General features: G+C 45.5%; 1 protein-coding gene across 7 annotated transcripts in view; it reads right to left on the minus strand.

Annotated features, from left to right (window-relative positions):
* DGKD (diacylglycerol kinase delta) overlaps window positions 1-21,793 on the minus strand; it is a 206,032-nt gene that overhangs the window by 168,497 nt on the left and 15,742 nt on the right. For 6 of the 7 annotated variants that reach the window (XR_003858538.1, XR_003858537.1, XM_029615077.1 and 3 more), the window contains exon 2: window positions 15,009-15,119. Coding sequence is in view for 5 of the 7 variants with exons in the window: in XM_029615077.1 (XP_029470937.1) it covers window positions 15,009-15,119 (111 nt within the window). In the remaining 2 variants the exon portion in view is untranslated. Of the gene's footprint in view, window positions 1-15,008; window positions 15,120-15,412; window positions 15,529-21,793 lie in introns of those variants that run through there. The other variant, XM_029615079.1, reaches the window with a different exon arrangement.

A 21,793-nucleotide genomic window follows, 5' to 3' on the forward strand; every position in this document is an offset into this window, starting at 1 on the left:
AACTTTGTTACCTGAACTGCGGTATATAAAACTGTTAAATAAAATAAAATCCCATGGTAGTGAAACAGTAGGATAAGGCTGTGGCTAGAACTAGTGCACTGCCAGGATGCATAAGAGGCAGCTTGACGAACAGGTGATAATACTTCTGTACAATTCATCGGGGAAACCTCATCAGGAGCAGCGATTCCAATTCTGGAGGTCACATCTCCAAAGTAATTTAGGTAGAATGGGGTCAGCCCAGAGAAAGACTACTGAAAAGATGCAGAGCTTGAATCAAAAGCCTTCTGAGGTGAGATAAAGGCCTAGATAGATAGATAGATAGATAGATATACACACACACTAGAGCAGGGGTGGGGAATCTTTCGAGGCCACATTAGTGATCAGCTGTTCTTGGGGTAGAAGGGTGGATGGGGGAAGTGATCACCTGTTTCTGAGCCAGGGAGGGAATAAAGGCATTAGAGAGAGCAGGAAGTAGAAGCAGAACGGCACCTCCCACCGCATAACAGAAATCAGCGAGAGGTGTTCAGCCACGGTGAAGCAGCAGCGGGATGTCTGCTGTCTGCTTTCCTTGGCAAAGAGAGACGAGGTGGCGCTAGGGAAGACTGCTGGAGCTTTTTCACTGTCGCGGTAGTCAGAGGAGGGGGAAGCAGTCCCACAGCGATCAGCGACGCTGAGGCGGCAAAGACCAAAAAAAAAAAGATTACAGGCTCATAGAGCTGCAGCTGCAAAGACAAAAGTAAAAGAAGCGTTGGCCTCTGGAACTGTGGCTGCGATCGTGGGGAAAAGCAAAGAAAACAACAAAAAAAAACAAAAGCCAGAAATGAGCAGGAGAGCCTGGGTGGCAGCTCCCGCTCCACCAGAACAACTGCTGCGGGCCGAGCGTTCATCGTGGCAGCTCCACGGGCATGGGGTCGCTGCAATCGAAACCAGCGTCACGTGACTGCCCTGACCGGCCCACTGGGGCATGGCCCGAGGCTCCCATAGGTCATTCCGCCCCTGGTTCTAGCTTAGGGGGCCCTCTGCTGCCTTGCTTGAGCACAGGGAGCTTATTATGCAAGGGACCAAGGGGCTGGGAAAAAAAAGAGTCACCTTGGCCCCATGCTCGGGTAATCCCTTGACAGAGGAGGGCGTCGAGAGCGGCTGCACAGAGAGCTTCTGAAGCATCACATTGCTTCCTGATTTGTGCCACCGATTCCTTGACCCCCCATCTCCACAGTGCACAGCACTCAAGAGTCCTCCTGGACTTCAGGCTGGAGTTCTGTGGTCCACAGTCAGGCTGGAGTTCTATGGTCCACAGTCAGGCGAGTTCTGTGGTCGCCAATCCCCCCAGTAGAGACTCTCGATGCCATTTCAAAAACATCAAAGATCAACCTGACCGTGTGATTTCCACATTACATTCCTTAATCCACCAGTGCTGGAGTTCGTCACACTCTTTGGGGGAGCTGCTCTGCCACTTCTCGCATCTGCTTCAGCAAGTCCTGCATGTATTAGCTGGTAAGAAGCTACAGAGAGGTTTCTCCCACATCCTCATCCGTACTTCCTGAAGGATCTCGTGTACTGGGATTGACTCCAGTGGATAGATGCCCTAGAATATTATCTTCATAATATGGAGACCCAAGGAGTAAGAACATAAAATATTATTTCACAAAGAGGTGGTGGATGCATAAAATGGATTTCTGAAAAAAATGGTTGAGGCCACAACAGTAGCAGAGTTAAGAAAGGACAGGAAAAACAAAGAAGATCCCTATCCAAACAGAAGTGAAGAAAATCCTAGATCAAATGGCATCTACAGCATTCAATGGGAAGTAATTGGACAAACTGGGATGGACCTGCAGTTCTTATCTAAAGTCATATTTGTATTCAAAATCCAAGAAGGTAATATAGAAATACAGAACACGATGTCGCATAAAGACCATACAGCCCATCCACATCTTCTGTTCAGCTTTATAGCCCCATCTTCTCCCTCAGAAATCTCTGTGCTTGTCCCATTGCTTTCTTGAAGTCTGATACTTTCCTGGTCTCCACCAGCTCCACAGAGAGACTGTTCTATAAATCCATCACCCTTTCTGTAAAGAAATATTTCCTTAGATTACTCCCATCTCCACTCCCATTTCAGATCCTCTTTTCTGCTGAAAGAGAACTGCCTCCTGTGCATTTATTCCTTGGAGGTACTTAAATGTCTCTCTCATATCTTCAGTGCCACACTATCTCACATGCATTCATTCAGAACCTGTATCTTACGTCACGGCACATGGAGGAGTAGCCTAGAGGTTAGAGCGGTGGGCTGAAAGCCAGGGTTCATATCCCACTTCTCTCCTATTCACACTCTTTGTGATCTTGGGCAAGCCACTTCACCCTCCACTGCCTCAGATGCAAACTTAGATTGTAAGCCCTCTGGGAAGAAATACCTACTGCACCTGAAATGATGTGGGAAGGCTGGTAATTAAAACCAAATCCAAAATAAGAATGTATATCCTTATTCTACCATGCACAAATTCAGCACCCACACATTCTAAACCAACACCCCACACTATCATGCAGACATAGACATGCTCGCATTAACAGGCAGATTCACTTTTATTTTCTGCTAGCTAACAGTATAGTCTTCCCTTGAGGCTCTTACTAGAATCTCTGGAGTGAAGCAAATGTAATCAATTCAAGACTCTCTTCTAACCGCAAAATCACAGACCTCACCACAAAATCAAATGACTTCTAAGACCTAATCAGAATGGGCTATTTAGTCACAGCTTTACGGCATGTTTAGAATAACTTATACACTGCTGTCTCATGTTGCACAATGGGATTTCATCTCATAACCTATGTGCATATTGTCTGGGCCTACTGGTGTGACGAGCCTCAGTTGGGGGTCCCCTGCTTATCTAGGTAGGCTACAGAGCTCAGAAAAGAAGCAGGCCAGTGTTTGGGGTGGGAGACAAGTAGACAGAGAGACAGTGATAGATGCAGCCTGCACAAGAGTGCCTAGCTGGCTCCGTATGGAGAAGCACTGATGGGTTAAGGTACTCTAGTCCTCAGGTCTGATTTTCAGGGTAACCAAAATATGCAAATTAATCTGGTACTGGATCATAACAGTACTGTAGCTAAGACTCGCATACTTTTCTATTCATAGACCAGGCCTCTACAGCTAGTCCAAGCAGCTTTGTGACGTAAACTAAATTCCCACAAACAGCAGTGTGGCCCATTTCCTTTATTACAAGAGAGAATCTCTTGGCTAGAAATATATCATCTCTTGGTGCAGTTCCAGTCCAACTCGGCTTCTCTCTTACATTCTTACCGTCTCCTCCACCAAAACCTCCCACCTCCCATGGCATCAATACTCTTAACTCAGGACTATCTGTTCTGGGATATTTAGTTCAAATATATATACGTAATCCACTTTATCTGTACTGTACATCATAGGAAGGCAAAAAAATTTGTCTCCAAAACTGCAATATGAAAAAAGTTCCCAAATAAGGTACTGCAGGCAGAAACTTGAGTTCTATAAATATATCAGATGTGATCACAGGGAGAGACTCTGTGCTGCTTCCCATAGCATGGCCTGATTTTTCAAGAAACGAGGAACTGAACACTGAAGCTGCAAAACGAAAGATGAAGACAAATATACAGCGACTTATAAAAGTATTCGACTCCCTAGAAAGTCAGCAGATTTGTGTGGATTACAAATGACACACAGATTGTTGCAGGCAGTATGTTTATTGCAAACCAGTATGCTCTTAAAGTAAGTTTTCATAGTCACAATTCATTATTTCTCTGCAATTTATTTGTAAAATAAAATTAAAAACTGAAAAATGCTGCTTGCATGAGTATTCAAACCTCTTCAGACTAGTACTTGTTAGAGCCACCTTTTGCTGCAATACCAGCTTTAAGTCTGCTGGGGTAAGTTTCTACCAGCTTTGCACACTGTTTGGGAGTGATTTTTGCCCATTCTTGCTGGCTTATTTGCTCCAGGTTGTTCAGGCTTATGGACTGCAATTTTCAATAGTGCCAGAGATTCTCGATTGGATTGAGAACTGGACTTGGAGTTGGCCATATCTAACATTCATCTTTTTGTTGTTCAGCCGCTCCTGCGTTGCTTTGCCCTTGTGCTTGGGATCATTGTCCTGCTGAAAGGTGAACTTTCTCCCAAGTTTTAGTTTTTTTTAGAAGCTGAAGCAGGTTGTCTTGCAGTATCTGCCTGTATGTTGCACCATCCATCTGTTCTTCAGTTTTACCAAGATGCTCAGTGCCTGCTGAGGAAAAGCAACCCCACAGCATGATGCTGCCACCCCCATACTTTACTGTTGGGATGGAGAATGGGCAGCGTTAGGTTTGCGCCATACATAGCATTTTGAATTTTGGCCAAAAAGCTCAATTTTTGTCTCACCTGACCATAAAACTTTATCCCACATTTAGCTGGGTTACTCTGATGCTTTCTGGCAAACTTCAGACTTGCTTTGATGTGGTTTTTCTTCATTAATGACTTCTTTCTAGCCACCCACCCATGCAGGCCAGTTATATGCAAAGCTCTAGATATGGTTAACTGGTACACCTCCTCTCCAGCCTCAGCCACTGAACTCTGTAGCTCTTTCAAAGGGGCCAATGCAATATAGTGCACTCAGTCGAGCATACTGGTAACCTGCAGTCGGATGCGGGTAGAATAGGCGCTTATCAATCCCCTAATGCAATAAGGGGTTTAGCGCATATTCAACGCGCATCCAACGCGGAGTGAATCTAATAGCGCTCATCACATACAAATGCATGTGAATGAGGCTAGTAGGCATTCACTCCTGATGCAAAAAAAAAAAAATGTGTGTCTCGGACACACATTTAACTGTCATCTACTAACGCCTGCCTGGAGCAGGCGTTAATAGCTGAGCGCATCTAAAACAAGTGCAGAAAAGCAGAAAAAACTGCTTTTCTGTACTGCCTCCTACTTAATATCTTTGTGATATTACCGTGTTTCCCCGAAAATAAGACATCCCCCGAAAATAAGACCTAGTAGAGGTTTTGCCGAATTGCTAAATATAAGACCTCCCTCGAAAGTAAGACCTAGCAAAGTTTTTATTTGGGAGCATGCCCGTTGCACAGAACACCAGAGCATGCAGCTGTGATTCTTTTTACCCTGCCGCTGTTGCCCCCTAGCTTCACCGTTTGTTGCATAGCACCTGCATGCAGGACATGAAGACCTCCAACTCTGATGTTCCTGTCCGCGGCCATCCCTTGTAAACAGGGGCGGATTGACCTATCGGGGGATTGGGCTTCCCCCGGTGGGCCGGTCCCTCCTGTCACGTGATTATTTATTTTTTAAAATTACTGTACAAAGTTTCCAGCCAAAGTATTAGGGGGCGCCGCGAGCAGTGGTATCCCGAGGGGAGCCAATGCCCCCCGGGCGCAGGGAGGCTCATGCGGCCGTCAGTGACACGCATGTATCAGGCAGATCGGCAGGCCCATGGTGGAGCTCACGTCACCACGGCCCGAAGAAAAAGATCGCGTTCAAACGCGCTGATGCTCCTCCTCCTTCCTGCCTGGCCCCGGAAGTAAACGTTGACGGAGCCGCGTGGGCAGGAAGGGGGAGGAGCATCAGCGCGTGCAGAAGAGAAGAAGAGCTTACGGGCCGCCGCGAATCATTGCAGCGGCCCGAGAAGAGGAAGAGGCCCCGGCAGCAGGGCCGCTGCGGCCCGAGAAGAGGAAGAGGCCCGGCAGCAGGGCCGCTGTGGCCCGAGAAGAGGAAGAGGCCCGGTAGCAGGGCCGCTGCAGAGCCCATCCTGCGGCGACCCGCGAAGAGGAGGCCCAGAGGTGAGAGAGAGGCTGAGGGTTTGTAGAGTGTGTGTGTGTGCGTGCATGAGATGAGTTGAGAGACTGTGTGTGTGGGAGTGAGGACCTGAATGTTTGCAGAGACAGCATGTGAGAGCCTCTGTGTGTGTGAGAGAGACAGAATGTGACAGTGAGAGCCTGTGCTTGAGCAAGACAGCATGTGGGAGTGAGAGTGTCATCACAAACCAGCATAACCAGACAACTATTCAGAATATAATAAATGTTCATTTTTTTGTTCAACAATATATGTGAATTCTTCTTCATGGAAAAATAAGACATCCCCTGAAAATAAGGCCTAGTGCATCTTTGGTAGCAAAAATTAATATAAGACACTGTCTTATTTTCGGGGAAACATGGTAAGTCACAATTCATTTCTCTGCATTTTTTTGTATCATTGTGATATTAAGTAGGATGAAAAATTAAAGAAACAAAAAAAGTTTAAAAAAAAAATAGACAGTCGGATTCAGGAAACGGACGCTTGACTGACAAGCGTTTGCTTCCTGAACCCTCGGCGTCAGTTTTCCTTACCGGCGGACGCAAAGTCACGAAAAACAATCGGGTTCTTGTTAGCAAGGATGCGCCTCCCTGCTGACGCAACCCCCTAATTTAAATATTGCATGGCGCCCGCTTTCTACACGAATTTATTGTATCGGCCCCAAAGTGATTTCTGGTCCCTCTGTGGCTTCTCTCATAAGTCTCCTTCTTGCTCGGATGCTGAGTTTTGAGGGATGGCCTTTTCCTAGGCAGTGTGTGGGTGATATGATGTAGCTTCCATTTCCTCACAATCGATGCTCCCTCCAAGGGGTGACTAAGGGTGTACAAATATTTTTTTTAAACCAACAATTTTTCAGCGCCAGTATTAGCATTGCATTTCTGAATATAGCACAATGAAAAATGTATGTAAGCGACCATGTAAAACCTGTGAGCGACAATCCAAAATGTATGAGCAAATCGCTCACGCACTCAGCTTAGAGGGAACTATGCTCACAATTGATCAAACAGTGCTCACTTGGATATTGTTTGGTAGACTTTTCTTATCTGGTGCATGTCCATAACTTAATTTCCTTAGTATGCTCTTTGGTCTTCATTTTCACAGCTTTCCTTCAGATTCACAGTCTGAGCTATAGTACTGGAATTAGGGGGTCTTTTATCCAGAAAAGCTGACTTTTTTTTTTTTTTTTAAATAATTCACAGGTAGAGGCCAATTGTAAGCCAATTATTAGGGCAATATCTTTCATCTTTGTAAACTTGGAAGCAGCTTCCACAGTACAGGGGTTGAATACTTATGCAAGCAGCATTTTTCAATTTTTAGTTTTGTTTTACAGAAACTGCAGTAATAATGAATTCTGATATTGAAAACTTTCTTTAAGAGCATGCTGGTTTGCAATAGACAAACCGTCTGGAACAATCTGTGTAAGTGTCCTTTGTAATCCACACAAATCTGCTGGCTTTTTAAGTGGTCGAATACTTTTGCAAGACACTGAATACTATCAAAGGTGAAACTTTTTTTTTTTTTACACATCGAAAAGCAGGATGAATTGCTGTCTGGGTGATGTCAACTGATGGCGCACACACAAAAATCCCTCTCCAAGATGCTCTGCTTGCGCCTGTGCAGCAGTTCCCGCCCAAAGCATGTCACTAATCTCAGTCTTATTTTTTCCACGCTCTCACACAGGTGTGTCTTCTCTCTCAGCTTTTTCTAGGCCTATTATCTTTTTCCACCTACACTAGCGAACCCCCCCCCCCCCCAAAAAAAAGTACTTTTAAGTGCTACCAACATGTCAAAAAAGCCAGGGTTCAAATACTGTGAGTGCGGACACATAATGACCATCACGGAGGGTCACAATTATTGCTACATTTGCCTAGGCCCGGAGAAAGACCAGGCTTCTTGCCGCGAAGATAGCTTCCCTTAGAGAAAAAAAAGAAGGTGGATCCTCGGCATCGGGAAGCTATGCTCCGTCTCCAAAGCACTCCTGCCTGTTCGTCTCCGGGCAGAAAGCAACACCACCAGGGCGCGCAGAGATGGCCAGCGCCCATAGATTCTCAGATGTCAGAAAAGAAGGGAGGTTACTTCCTGGTCGCTGCATCCTCCAATTATGGACACCTTGTCTCACCTGCCTTGGTATTCACCTTCGAAGCCCTTTCTCAGTAAGCTCAACTTCCTCCTCCTCTCTGGGGAGCAAGGAGGATCTACTCGGGCCTCTCGACACATTCACGTCACAGAAACTCCGGTTTTCAAGAGGAGCATGATGGCATAACTTTGCTAAATGACCTTCCCCTCCCCCAGGAAAGAGCTTGGCCCCACTACCACACACACCCACACTGCCTGGTGTCGCTCACACACACACACACTGCCTGGTGACGCACACACACACACACCCACACTGCCTGGTGACGCACACACACACACACACACCCACACTGCCTGGTGACGCACACACACACACTGCCTGGTGACTGTTCTGCTGCAGACTGTGAGCAGCCCAGCCTGGGTCTGGGTGGGCCTTACACCTCCCTGGCCAGGCTTTCCCACTGCTCAGATTTTCCTCCCCTCTCCTGGGGAAGTACCAGTGAACCCAGGGATAAGGTGAGAGCAGCAGGGCCAGAAACAGCCAATAACCCCTGGCATTTATTAATCCACCCCTCCAACAAAGGACTCTGTAGGGGGCTGTGAACATGCTCTCCCCCTCACCAAAAGGGCCGTAGTTCCTTCTCTACACAGCAAACTCCAAAAGTGTTCCCACTCTCCTCTCAGCAAACTCTCCTCTGAGGTGACCCGCACCGCCATCTGCCTGCCTCAGTGATTTGAAATGTTCTATGCGGCCCTTCACATGAAAAAGTTTGGGGACTCCTGAAATATCAAGGGCATACATGCTGTATATACTATTGTACGGTATTTGCTGTATTTTGATATGTTGTGAACCACTCTTGGTTCTTTTTGGAGGAAGTGACATTAAGTGGAAATGTAATTTAACCTAATTTTGAAAACTGTATGAGTAGAAATTTGTGCTAGAAAATCTACAGGGCAGTGACCCAATTCAGCAAACAGTGGCCTTAGGCTATCAATATCTTCAATGTACCAGTATGCCACAGGAGAGTGTAGCAAGTGAGCCCCGAACTGTGTGATGGCCCTAGCTGTGCTCTATAAGGAGCAACTTATTCTGCCAGGAAAGTAGTCGGAAACCCAAAGTGCCAAAGACAACAACTTCCCCATTCTATGTAGAGCATTCCACATTCACAGGAGCTTTTTTCACTTTTTCAGGAGGTGGTAAAGAACTGTCAGTGCATCCCACTGGAAATGGCACAAATGCTACATAATCATTTGTTGTAATTATATGTGGTTACCCTGGATTTCACATCAAAAGAATGTGTGGCATATAATGTACTGGACAATAATATAGCAAACAAACAATTATTTATTTTACATTTGCACACTGAGAATGTGCAAGGAATTTGATATATAATTTACAATATTGTAAGAGCGACAGAGCCTTATATGCCGCACAATCTTTTGTTGTGATTTTCCTATATGTGTGTGTGCTGTTCACTCCGCTTCCTCTCTATGCTGTTATCTTGGATTTGCCAGAACTGACAAACTGCACAGTAAACTCCAGACTTCCAGACCGATAGTGACTACACCCAAATCCACCCTTCCTTGGCTGATGACCTCCAGAGCTCCATTCTCAACCCCTTCATCTTTCTGTTTCTATTCCTCCTCTTAGAAACACAGAGAGAGAATATGATGGCACAGAAGAATCGTAAGACCCATCTCAACTGCCCAATGTGCTTCCTTTTGTAATTCCACAGACCACCGCTGATATCTGGCTATACTGTCATATCATCATGACAAAGGATCTTCTTATCCCATGCATTCTTGAATTCTGTTATTGAATGTGCCTCTACCACCTCCAAAAGAAGCCTACTCCATAAACTCATCATCCTTTCCATGAGGAAATATTTTCTAATTTTACTCGTGAGTCTTTCCTCTTTAATCCTCATATCATGACCTCTTGTTCAAGAACTTCCATTATACTGAAATTGTTTGCTTCTTGTGTATTATTTATAACAGATGTCTAAATGCCTCCATCATATCCTCTCTTTCTGTCCTCTACTGTATATATATGTAGGTCCTTAAATCTCATTTCACAGGGCTTTTGCTGCACACTCTGCACCATTTTGGTAGCCACTCTCTGAACTGCCTCTACCCATCTATATCTTTTCGAAGACCCAGCCTCCAGAATTGGACACAATATTCCAGATTAGATCTTACCAACAAACTATACAGGGTCTACTTAGCATTCTCTCTCCTCAATCCCAAGCTGACCACTCTATTCTCACTCAGACCACAGGATATCTATTACTGCTTCTTGTACAACCAGTCACAGTGCTAATCTTGTTCTCAATATCATAAGATTTGCCATACTGGGGCAGATCAAAGGTCCATCAAGTTCAGCTTTTCCTCATAGAGGAATCGTTCCATCCCCTTTAACCTTTTTGTTGCCCTTCTCTGTACCTTTTCTAATTCTACTATATCTCTTTTGAGATCTGGTGACCAGAACCGCATATAATATCAAGATGAGGTCACATCATGGCGCGATACAGAGGCATTATGATATTCTCTGTTTTATTCTCCATTCTTTCCTAATAATCCCTAGCATTCTATTTGTTTTCTTGGCTGCTGCTGCACACCAAGTAGAAGATTTCAACGTATTATCAATGATGAGGCCTAGATCTTTTTCTTGAATGGTGACTCCAAATTTGGAATCTTGATTGTGTGGCTATATTTTGACTTACTCTACACTAAATGCATCAATTTGCACTTGTCCACATACATTTGCATGCCCAGTCTCCCAGTTTTGCAAGGTCCTCTTGCAATTTCTCACAATCCTCTTTTGATTTAACAACTTTGAATAATTTTGTGTCATTGGCAAATCTGATCACCTGTTCCCATTTCCAGGTCGTTCATAAATATATTAAAGGCAGTGGTCCCAGAACAGATCCCTGAGTCACTCCATTATTCACCTTTCTCCATTGGGAAAATTTACCATTTAACCCTATTCTCTGTTTTCTTTTAAGCAGTTCACAATCTACCATAGGACGATGTCCCAATCCCAAGACTTTTTAATTTCCTAAGAAGTCTCTCATTAGGGAAATCCAGGGAAATCCAGACACACTATATCAACTGGCTCACATTTATCCACGTTTATTTACACCTTCAAGATTGGTGAGGCAAGACTTCCTTTGGCTAAATCCATGTTGGCTTTGTCCCATTAAACTATGCCTATCAATATGTTCAGCAATTTTGTTTTTTATGATAGTTTCTACCATTTTGCATGGCACAGACATCAGACTCACAAGTCTGCAGTTTCCTGGATCCCTTTTTAAAAATCGGCATTACATTGGCATCCTTCCGGTCTTCAAGTACCATAGACAATTTTAGTGATAGTTTACACATTACTAATAGCAGGTCCGCAATTTCTTTTTTCAATTCTTTCATTATTCTGAGATGTATACCATGTGGTCCACGTGATTGTTACTCTTAGTTTGTCAATTTGCCCTATTACTTCTTCCAGGTTCATTGAGATTTGTTTTAGTTCTGCTGAATCATTGCCTTTATTTATTTATTTATCTAGAATTTTTATATACCGACTTCTTGATAAAAATATCAAATCATATCAGTTTCCATTGAAACAGAACAGTCGCAGCTATGGCGTTACATTGAAACAAGTCGACAATGAATATCATTTCTGGCATGGGTATCTCTCTTACATCTTCATTTAATCTCCCTGCTATGGCTTTGTCATCCCTAAGTACCCCTTATACTCCTTGATAATTTAATGGTCCAAATGACTCCCTTGCAGGCTTTTTTACTTTGAATGTACCCGAAAACGTTTTTATTACGAGTTTTGCTCCATGCAAGCTTCTTTGCAAATTTCTCTTTGCCTTTCTTATCAATGCTTTGCATCTGACTTGCCAGTTGCTTATGCTGTTTCCTCTTTTCTTCTTAGATCCATCTTCCATTTCTTGAAAGATGTTCTTTTAGTTATATAGCCCCTCTCACCTCACCTTTTAACCATGCCGGTAGTTGTTTAGTCTTCTTTCTGCATTTTCTAATGTGTGGAATACATCTGGTCTGGGCTTCCAAAATAGTATTTTTAAAAACTGTCCATACCTGATATAAACTCTTAACTTTTGCAATTGCTCCTTTAAGATTTTTCTAACCATTTTCCTCATTTTATCATAGTCACCCCTTCTGAAAGTTAAATGCTGTTATGGCAGATTTCTTTAATGTCCTCCCTACAGTTATTAAATCAAATTTGATCATGTTGTGATCACTATTGCCAAGTGGCTCCCATACTGTTACCTCTCACACCAAATCCTGCATTCCACTAAGAACTAGGTCTAAAATAGTTTCCCCTCATGTTGGTTCTTGAACCAACTGCTCTATGAAGCAGTTATTTATTTCACCCAAGAACCTTACCTCTCTAACATGTCCTGATGTGACATTCAGCCAGTCAATACTGGGATAATTGAAATCCCCATTATTACCGTGCTGCTGATTTTGTTACCTTCCCTAATTTCTTTTAGCATTTGTCTGTTTGTTCATTCTGGCCAGGTAAACGGTAATACACCCCCACTGTTATTTTATTCCCTTTTTCACCTGAAATTTCTACCCATAAAGATTCAACATTGCATTTTATTTTCTGCAGAACTTTTAACCTGTTTGACTCAATGCCCATTTTAATGTTAGTACCTGGAGCGTGGACCCTTGTTCTGAGGTAGAGTCTGTACTGCCGTCAAGGGAAGAACTCCTCGTCAATCTCTACCGTCAGATGGTGAGGCCTGTTGTAGATGTGGATCGGACTTCACCCTGGAAGCACGTGGTCCCCCCAGGAGGAGCCCATAGGGACACGGCCACTGGGACTTAGGCGACTTCCTGAGGATAGAAGATGGTCTGGATACAGGCGCCTCCTGCAGGTCGTGGGTTCCAGACGGCTGGCGCCTCCAGCAGGTCGTACGTAGTCTCAGTAGAGAAGCTGAAGAAAATCCAATAGTCGTCCAAGACTCGGAGTCCCAAGAGTAGTCCGCAGCCAGTCCAGGGGTCAATACCAGAGAGCGATCCAAAGCCGGTCCAGGGGTCGAAGTCCAAAGCGTGATCCGAAGCCGGTCCAAGGGTCGAAGTCCAAAGCGTGATCCGAAGCCGGTCCAAGCGTCGAAGTCCAAAGCGTGGTCCGAAGCCAGTCCAAGGGTCGAATTCCAAAGCGTGGTCCAAGGCAGTCCAGTGGTCGGGGTCCAAAAGAAGCAATCCAACGAGGAAGACAGAACAGAAGCAGGACGAAGAACCAGGATACCAGGAACACAGAAACCAAGCAGGACCTCAATACTAAGGCAAGGTCTGAGGAGCAGACCTTGCCTTTAAATACTAAATCCAGAGGAAGTGCTGCAGAAGGGAGCCACGACACTTCCTGTCGTGGTCCCTTTAAGAGCTGTCTTCAGCCGCGCGCGCGGCCCTAGTGAGTCTGAGAAGGGGGCGGAGCCACAGCGGGAGTCAGAGGCCTGCGGCTGGCCGCACATCGGCCCTGGCTGCACGGGGAACATCTTCTGAGGCTCCCTGCACCAGCAGGAGCCTCTGTGGAGGCCCGACCCCACGGGTGAGTGCCAGGTCCCGGCCGCGGACCGCCGCGGCCGGCCGCCATGACAGTCGGCCCCGGTCGCGGACTGCTGCGGCCGGCGGCCATAACATTTAACATATAGTGCCACCCCTCCAACAATTTGATCCCTCCAATCATTTCAATATAATGTGTACCCTGGTATCACAGTGTCCCATTCGTTATCCTCCTTCTACCTGGTCTCTGAGATGCCAATTATATCTACCTCTTCATCCAATACTATAATTCCAACTCTCCCCTCTTACTTTTTAGACTTCTAGCATTTGTATACAGAGATTTCAAACTATGTTTTTTGTTTGTATTAACTTGCTTATCAGTTCACAGGGGTAATTTGGAATCTCGCCACATTTTATTTACCTGGTCCACTTTAGCATTTATAGCAACCTCTCTACTGGGATACCCTAAATTCCCTCTTCTCTTAGTATCCTTCAAAGATACATCATTCTGAACCATGCACATTTGAGCAACTGTCAGCTTTCCCCCATTATCTAGTTTAAAAGCTGCACTATCTGCTTTTTAACAGTTAGTGCCAGCAGCCTGGTTCAGACCTGGTTAAGGTGGAACCCATCCTTTCAGAAAAGACTCCCTTTCCCCAAAATGATGCCCAGTTCACTTGACCTGCATCCAAACTTCCTTCCCTATCTTTTCTTAACCTTCATTTATACTCATCCTTAGTCTTCTATCACTTCTTCTTCTCCTCATATCTCTTCTGTCACTACATCTTGCCATCTCAGTCTTCAAAACCTCTATATCTGTCCATTTTTGTGTTCTCCTGGAGTCCATCTTCTACCTTTGGATCCCTGAAGCTCATATAGAATGTTATTGCACCTTATCTTTTTGATCAGCCACCTGTCTTTTCACGACACTTCTATCTTCATCCAGCTTCACTAGCTTCAGAGAAAACATCTCCAAATTCCAGCCATTCAGTCTCTCTCTCATCAACATCTATCTTATGAACTGTTTACTCCACTCCTCACAAGAATGTTGTCTTGTCCTTCCATTCCCCCCCTCCCCCCCCATCTCATCCCCATCAGTCATTTTCCACTACTGCTCTTTTATTAAATAATCCCTTGCTTTTCTCATCTCTACTCCTTTCTCATTCCATTTGTATCTAAACCTGCCTTAAACAGCACTTTGCCTCTGCTCTTCTGTCATCGTTGCATCTTTTCACTGAAGACCTCACCTCGGTCACTGTGTACATCTCATACCAGTACACCCTCTGGTGCCATGCAAATACAATTACAGCAATGCTGAAAGGACCATGTCAGGTCAGCCACGCAGCTGGCCCTGAAGCCCACGGAATCTTACATACGTGCTCTCCTCCCTTACTACTGCTACTACAGTAAATGTTCCACTGCAAGGATCTTTGCACAACAGAGGTTGTACTCGGACTAGCTGGGTGCGTGTGTCCCAGACTGGACACTGCTGGGAGGAAGGACACAAGGCTCGATAGACCTTTGTCCTGTCTCAGCACGGCATACCCTACGTATCCCCACACTTGTGTACATCTGTCTCTCTGCTTCTCACCTTGGCAGTTTTTGCATAGTAGAGGGTGCGTCCCCGCAGTTTGAAGTAACGCCTCTTCCAGCGCTGAAAGGAACTCGTCTGTTTCATCAGCAACCCCTCCTTCAGAATAGTCTGCAAACCAGAGAAGGGTATTATAACACACTGCTTCTACATACACCCCTAAACTGCCCCCCCCCCCCCCCCCACAACCCTCCATAGCACCTAACTCTATAAAATCCCCTCAAAACAAGTTCCAAAAGAGATTCCAAAATGCCCCAGCACCTGACACACCACATGCCCCACAATATCATTCCTGTACATATTACACTTTACAAACTGTGGAACAGAGCTCTCTATGGCACAATACAAGTAGTAAGAAGGGCATTAGCAGTAAATTTAAGAGACTGAGATCAGACTCAACATACCCTGGCTTACGAGTGAGGCTCATTCTTGTCAAGGCATGCACAGAATTTGGGGACATTAACCCGAGAGCCGAGCACAAATACCGCCATGCACACAGACAGACATTTCGGAGAAATGAAAGTATCTTGATCAGTGAGCACTAGCATTGGAAATTCTGACAAGAGACCGCCCTCTGCTGGCAACTCCTCAAGCCTCTGCCTCTAACACATGGTGTGGAGCCCAAGCGGCCAGAGGAGCCTTTTCTCCTACAGGCTGTGATGTGGAAAAGGCTGTACTGGGAAAGATTCTGCATCGTGCCTTGACCTTGGCTGGTTCTCAGTATGCTTGGCTCTCATCCATTTCCCAGAGCTGCAAAGCCAAAAGCAGTAATTCCCAGAGCAAAAGATAAGCTATGTATAAGCACAAAATATATTTATCATTTCCACATACCATCCCAGCATCACACAAACTCTCTTTATAAATAAGGATGCACTGTACATACAAATCAGATATTCCCAACATCACCCAGCCCTCTTTATACAACTGCTTTTAAAAAGAATGTCATAAAAGCCTTCCCGGATACACACAAACTCACTCTCGTGCATCTATATCTCTACAAATGAACCTGATGAAGGCTCGATAAAGGTTCCAAAACATCAGTATTGTAACTTATTCATACGCACTATGAAACAATTTGCTTACAGTTTTAACCACAAACTCCAGAATCATGTAACTGGGATAGGTAGTGTTCTCTGCATTGAGCCCCTGGGTTTCCCCTCAGGCCCCTGTGGAGAAAACGCAAGGACCTCTCTGAATTCTGAATCCCCAGGCATCTTCCAGATGCACCCTGTGTGGGGCACCATGAAGATCTCTATACTGAGCATCCAGGCATTCCTCGGGGGTCTCTGTGCGAGGCACAAGATGTCCCTCGGGGGCCACTGTGCTGGGGACACACGGAGCTCTCTGTATCGAGTCTCCAGGCTTCCCTCAGGGGCTCCTCTGCAGGACACGTGGAGCTCCTCTGGCTTACTTTGAGCCCCTCTGGAAAGATAAATGGCCAATGGCAACTGAAAATTGATGGTTGGCAAGTGCAGGCCTAGAGAAAGAGTAATCTTGCATCCTTCCCCGTACATACCCGACTATCAGCAGCAGTTCAGGCACATCTCCCTCTTTTGCCCCACTTAGCATTCACCTCTCCCCCACTACCAAGTCCTGCATCCCCCTTCCTTTGCCCTCAGTCCACAGTGCTTAGAATACCTGCTCTCTATTTTCCTGTGTAAAATTTCCTCACTTCCCCCCAGTTCTCCTCCAGCATTTCTCCCTTTCACTCCCTGTTCAGCACAGCATCACCCCCCAGTCTCTTTCCTCCCTACCCAGCATCCTATCTCCATCCCCAATCAGAATTCTTTCTCTCTCCACCCCATCCTCACCTGCTCAGCACCCTCTCTTTCTCCACCTACCCTCCACCAGTCCCCCCATAAATATTCTGGCATCCTATGTGACCACCTAGTGTTGCGTCTGTCGGTCGCAGATGGCTGCGACTGCTCTGCCTCACCTCTTTTCTACCTTTCTTCTCCTCCATGGGTAAGATGGCTGCCTCCAGTGCTGAGTGCCGAAACCCTTGGCGTCTCCGACATAGCATGGGCGTCCCTGTCCGCCATGCTCCTTCCTGTGGCCTCCTAGGGGGCGCGCGCGCACGCTGCCTACGCTTATCAATACATCATGGCGGGAACCTCGGGGGCGTCCCCACCACATGACGTCAGTACCTCCGGGTATTTAAGCCTCCGCTCCGCTCCAATTCAACGAGTTAGCAAGGACTTCCGTTTTGCTACTCTGATCGCTTCTAAGCTGCTCGCTTGGATTCCTCGCTCCTGCAGAAGCTCTGGGGACCCGCTCCTCGGGGGCCTCTCGCTTCTATCTACCCTTCGGGGTTCTACTACCTAACCTAAGACAACTGCTCCTCGGGGTCTTATCTACTTCTTTTCAGGATCCCTCAGCGCTCCTAGGTACTCACTCCTCGAGGGCCTTTCCAGCTCAGGGTATCCTGCACCACGGACCTCGGGTCCTTTCCTTCACCTGCTACCAAGGAGGATTCCTGCCCTGCCTCCCTGTGAGTACCTCTATGCTCCGGCTCTCCATTTCCACCCTTCAGGTTCGGCTTACCCCGCTCTGCGGAACACTACCAACCTTGCAACATCCAATTGAGACCATCTACATCTGAGACTGTCTGAGCTTATTGGAATATCGCTGGACTACAGTGCTATCCATTCCTGTGCAAGTATCATCTATCTACAGCAGTACAATAAAGCTTTCCTCCTCAGTGTCTGCTTTCTGAGTCTAGCCTATCGCTTTGGTTCCCCACGGGAGGGGGTCATCACCACTGCGACCAAGAGTCCACACTATGCCACAAACTCAACACCTAGTTCACCTAATGGAAGAACTGGCCCTGGGCAAGTGACTGGTGCCGGTGGTACAAGACTGCGGGGGCAGCCAGGAAATGCTTCTCTCTCACAGCTTGCTGATCAGCCATGCAAGAATGCAAAACAAATGAACAGAAACAAGTGCTCCCCCCCGCCTCCTCTCACTACTGCCCCTCACAGTCAACGAGTTTTAAGACTGCAGAGCAAAACGTAAGAGAGTGGGGAGTCTGGGGACAGATAAAGAGCAGAGTAAAAGCAGAAAGGGAAGAAAGAGGAAAGAGGGAGGCTGGAGAGAAAGAAAACTTGGTTTCGCTCACATAAAAAGGAAGAGGAACACAAACCGACCTTGCGTAGGTAAAAAAAAAAAGCTACACAGGGGAAGGAGGAGAACGGTGGAAGGAAGGGGGGAGACGGCGGTGAGGAGGAAGCGTAGGAAGAAGGGAGGAAATATCTAAGAGAAAAAGCAAGATATTACACAGATTCCATTTCTTCCTCTTCTCCCACCACTAATCTCAGGGGCCCCGAGGTAATAAGCTGAGTAGGCGGTGTGCACATTTTCTTTTGCGCAGACTACTCCTGATGCAGCAAAGAATTTTTGTGCACAAAAGGTGTGCCCGCTAGCCTACGTGAACCTGTGCGTACAAATGAATGTCCTCAAATTTAAAATTCAGCTTAATGAAGGTTATTAGCTATTACTCCCCGACGCAGAGACGCACACATGCTTAACTTGGGGTTTCTGAACGCTGGAAATGGAACGCCTGGTCAGAGCTGGAGTAAAGGTCCTCAGGTTAGCGTCTGTTCATGGTGCGGGGGGGTGTCCTGTAATCCAGATGTGTGCACAAATCAAGTTTTCAGCCCATACAGCATGCTTTATGTGCAGAGAATATGCTTTGGCTACATATTTTATGTGGATACAGCAAGCTTTATGTACAGAAGACTTTATTTGTGTGCAGAAGATATGTTTTATGTACATATGTCATTTATGCATGCTAAGCATATCTTCAGTGCACATATTCGGGTTAGCATGCGTTTTTTAAATGTGACTAAAGAAAGCGTGAGTTAAATTTTCGCTCACATTTTTTATTCATGCTTTATTATATCAGGCCCAGGGTGAACATAACCCCAAAGTTGTCAGGTATGGCTTCTCTCTTTTGGGTGTTCCAGTTTGGGAGGAAATTCAGATTATTATGCATTAAAAATCCTGGGGAGTGTATCTTTTTTTTTTTTTTGGCTAATGCGGCTGAACCTGAAATGTCATGCCCCGCAGCACGGAACAAGCTCAGAGGATCCTTAGATGGTGAGGAAAGGAGGGAAAAGCAAGAAATCAAGTTAAAAGTTAAATCTGTGGAAAGACTAGCAGGGCCTTGCATTCTTCATCTCCCATCACATTTATCCTAATTAATCGATCAGGCATGCAGGCGGATGCATGAGAAGGATTTTCAGGAGTAGCATCGATGTGCATATTAAAGAGAGTAGAGATCTCCCTCTTACCTGAGGCTGTCTGCATATTGTTTATTTTTACCTTGCAGCTGATGGATGATACATTGATTTAATTATAGCATTGGTTCTACTCCTCCCTTCCATTCCAGTTACATTAGTTTAAAGTTAAAGCCAAGCTAGCAAACGGTTTTATTAAGTCAATAGAGCATGCATAATATTTTTCCCCAAGGGAGTGTTTTACATTCTTGTTAACTGGCGTCTGTAAGATAAAGACATGATTAGTGGGTTCAGTGTTTGGGGAGGAGCCCAATGCAACTTCTCTTTTGTTGAGGACACTCTATAAAAGTTTAATACCATTGCTATAGGCACAGATTCCTCTATAATTATTTGGCTAAGTGGTATCCCTCTCTCTGTAATTCTCCTTCATGGCCATGGTTTAATGCCACGCCAGTTGCTGTCTTCTGGCACTACCGATGTCCCCTGGTCAGTGTTGCAGTGCTATTTATAATAAGCGCACTCCTCAGCACAGACATGTTCCCTGGCTGCAGGCGGAAGGGTTTACCACTATATAAAAAAGAATTTAAAAAAAAGTCAAATCAGTCTTTTAACTTAAACTCAGAAATTTCCCACACCTTATCAAGAGTTTGATCATTCCCTTGTAGGTCACTACCAGATATATAGTGAATACACTAATACATTTAAAGGACCCTAATTGTGCGCATTCCTACTCCCAAAGCAACCTAACACTTAACTAGGAACTGAACAAATTTAAGATGAAGGCAGCAGTCCAGCAGCAAGAGGAGGGTCTCCCAGTCTTTTGCATCGAGTGTCACATGTATGATTTTTTTTACCCGCCAGTGAGAAATTGTACGTGTGCCTCCGATGCAAAGAGCTCCTGCCTCTCAGAGAACGAGTCCGAACTCTGGAGGCTAGAGCGGCAGACCTGGAGGAGATGAGGCAGACAGAGGGATATAGATGAGACCTTCAGGGACATAGTAGCCAAGTCCCAACTCCAGTCTGGCAGCCCAGGTGCTGCCTTGCAGGAGGAAGGTCTCATGATCAGAAAGCATCAACCTGGTATCAAGGACCTGCTCTCCAAGTGGTGCATTGTCCTCTCACACTGAAGATGTCTCCCCCAGGGCTACTGCCCAGGAGAGAAAGGTTAGGTCGGCCGTCATAGACGGCAATTCAATTGTTAGGAATGTAGACAGCTGGGTGGCTGGTGGGCGTGAGGATCGCCTAGTAACATGCCTACCTGGTGCGAAGGTGGGCACCTGGATAAGATTTTAGACAGTGCTGGGGAAGAGCCGGCTGTCGTGGTACATGTGGACACCAATGATGTAGGAGAATGTGAGAGGGAGGTTCTGGAAGCCAAATTTAGGCTCTTAGGTAGAAAGTTGAAATTCAGAACCTCCAGGGTAGCATTCTCTAAAATGCTCCCTGTTCCACGCGCAGATCCCCAGAAGCAAACAGAGCTCTGGCATCTCAATGCGTGGATGAGACAATGGTGCAAGGAAGAGGAATTCAGTTTTGTAAAGAACTGGGGAACCTTTTGGGGAAGGGGGGAGTCTTTTCCGAAGGGATGGGCTCCACCGTAACCAAGATGGAACCAGGTTGCTGGTGTTAACCTTTAAAAAGGAGATAGAACAGCTTTTAAACTAGAACAAGGGGGAAAGCAGACACTCACTCAGTAGCACATGGTTCGGAGGGAGGTATCTTCAAAGCATTAGAGTTAGGACATCCCAACAGAGAGGTTCCAATAATAAGAAAAACAGTCCAAGTGCCTGTAATTAAAAACTCACTTGAGCTAAAAAATTCTAACTTATCCCTATCAATTAAAAAGCAGAATGAAAATACAAACAAAAAACACACTTTGAAATGTTTGTATGCTAATGCCAGAAGTCTAAGAAGTAAGATAGGAGAAATACAATGTGTAGCAGTGAATGATGACATAGACTTAATTGGCATCTCAGAGACATGGTGGAAGGAGGACAACCAATGGGACGGTGCTATGCTGGGGTACAAATTAAATCGCAATGACAGAGAGGAGCACCCGGGAGGCGGTGTGGCGCTTTATGTCCAGGATGGCATAAAGTCCAACAGGATAAACATCCTGCATGAGACTAGATGCACAATCGAATGTTTATGGGTAGAAATCCCTTGTGCGACGGGGAAGACTATAGTGATAGTATACTACCGTCCACCTGGCCAAGATGGTGAGACGGTCAGTGAAATACTAAGAGAAATTAGGGAAGCTAACCAAATTGGTAGTACAGTAATAATGTGAGATTTCAATTACCCCAATATTGACTGGGTAAATGAAACATCAAGACATACTAGAGAGATAAAGTTCCTAGATAAAATAAATGATAGCTTTATGGAGCAATTGGTTCAGGAACCAATGAAAGAGGGAGCAACTTTAGATCTAATTCTCAGTGGAGCGCAGGATTTGGTAAGAGAGGTAATGTTAGGAATTATTAGGAAGGGGAATGGTAAATAAAACGGAAAATGTCATAATGCCTCAGTATCGCTCCATGGTGAGAC

The sequence above is a fragment of the Rhinatrema bivittatum genome, chromosome 9 (genome assembly GCF_901001135.1).
Source record: "Rhinatrema bivittatum chromosome 9, aRhiBiv1.1, whole genome shotgun sequence".
Taxonomy (NCBI): Eukaryota; Metazoa; Chordata; class Amphibia; order Gymnophiona; family Rhinatrematidae; genus Rhinatrema; species Rhinatrema bivittatum.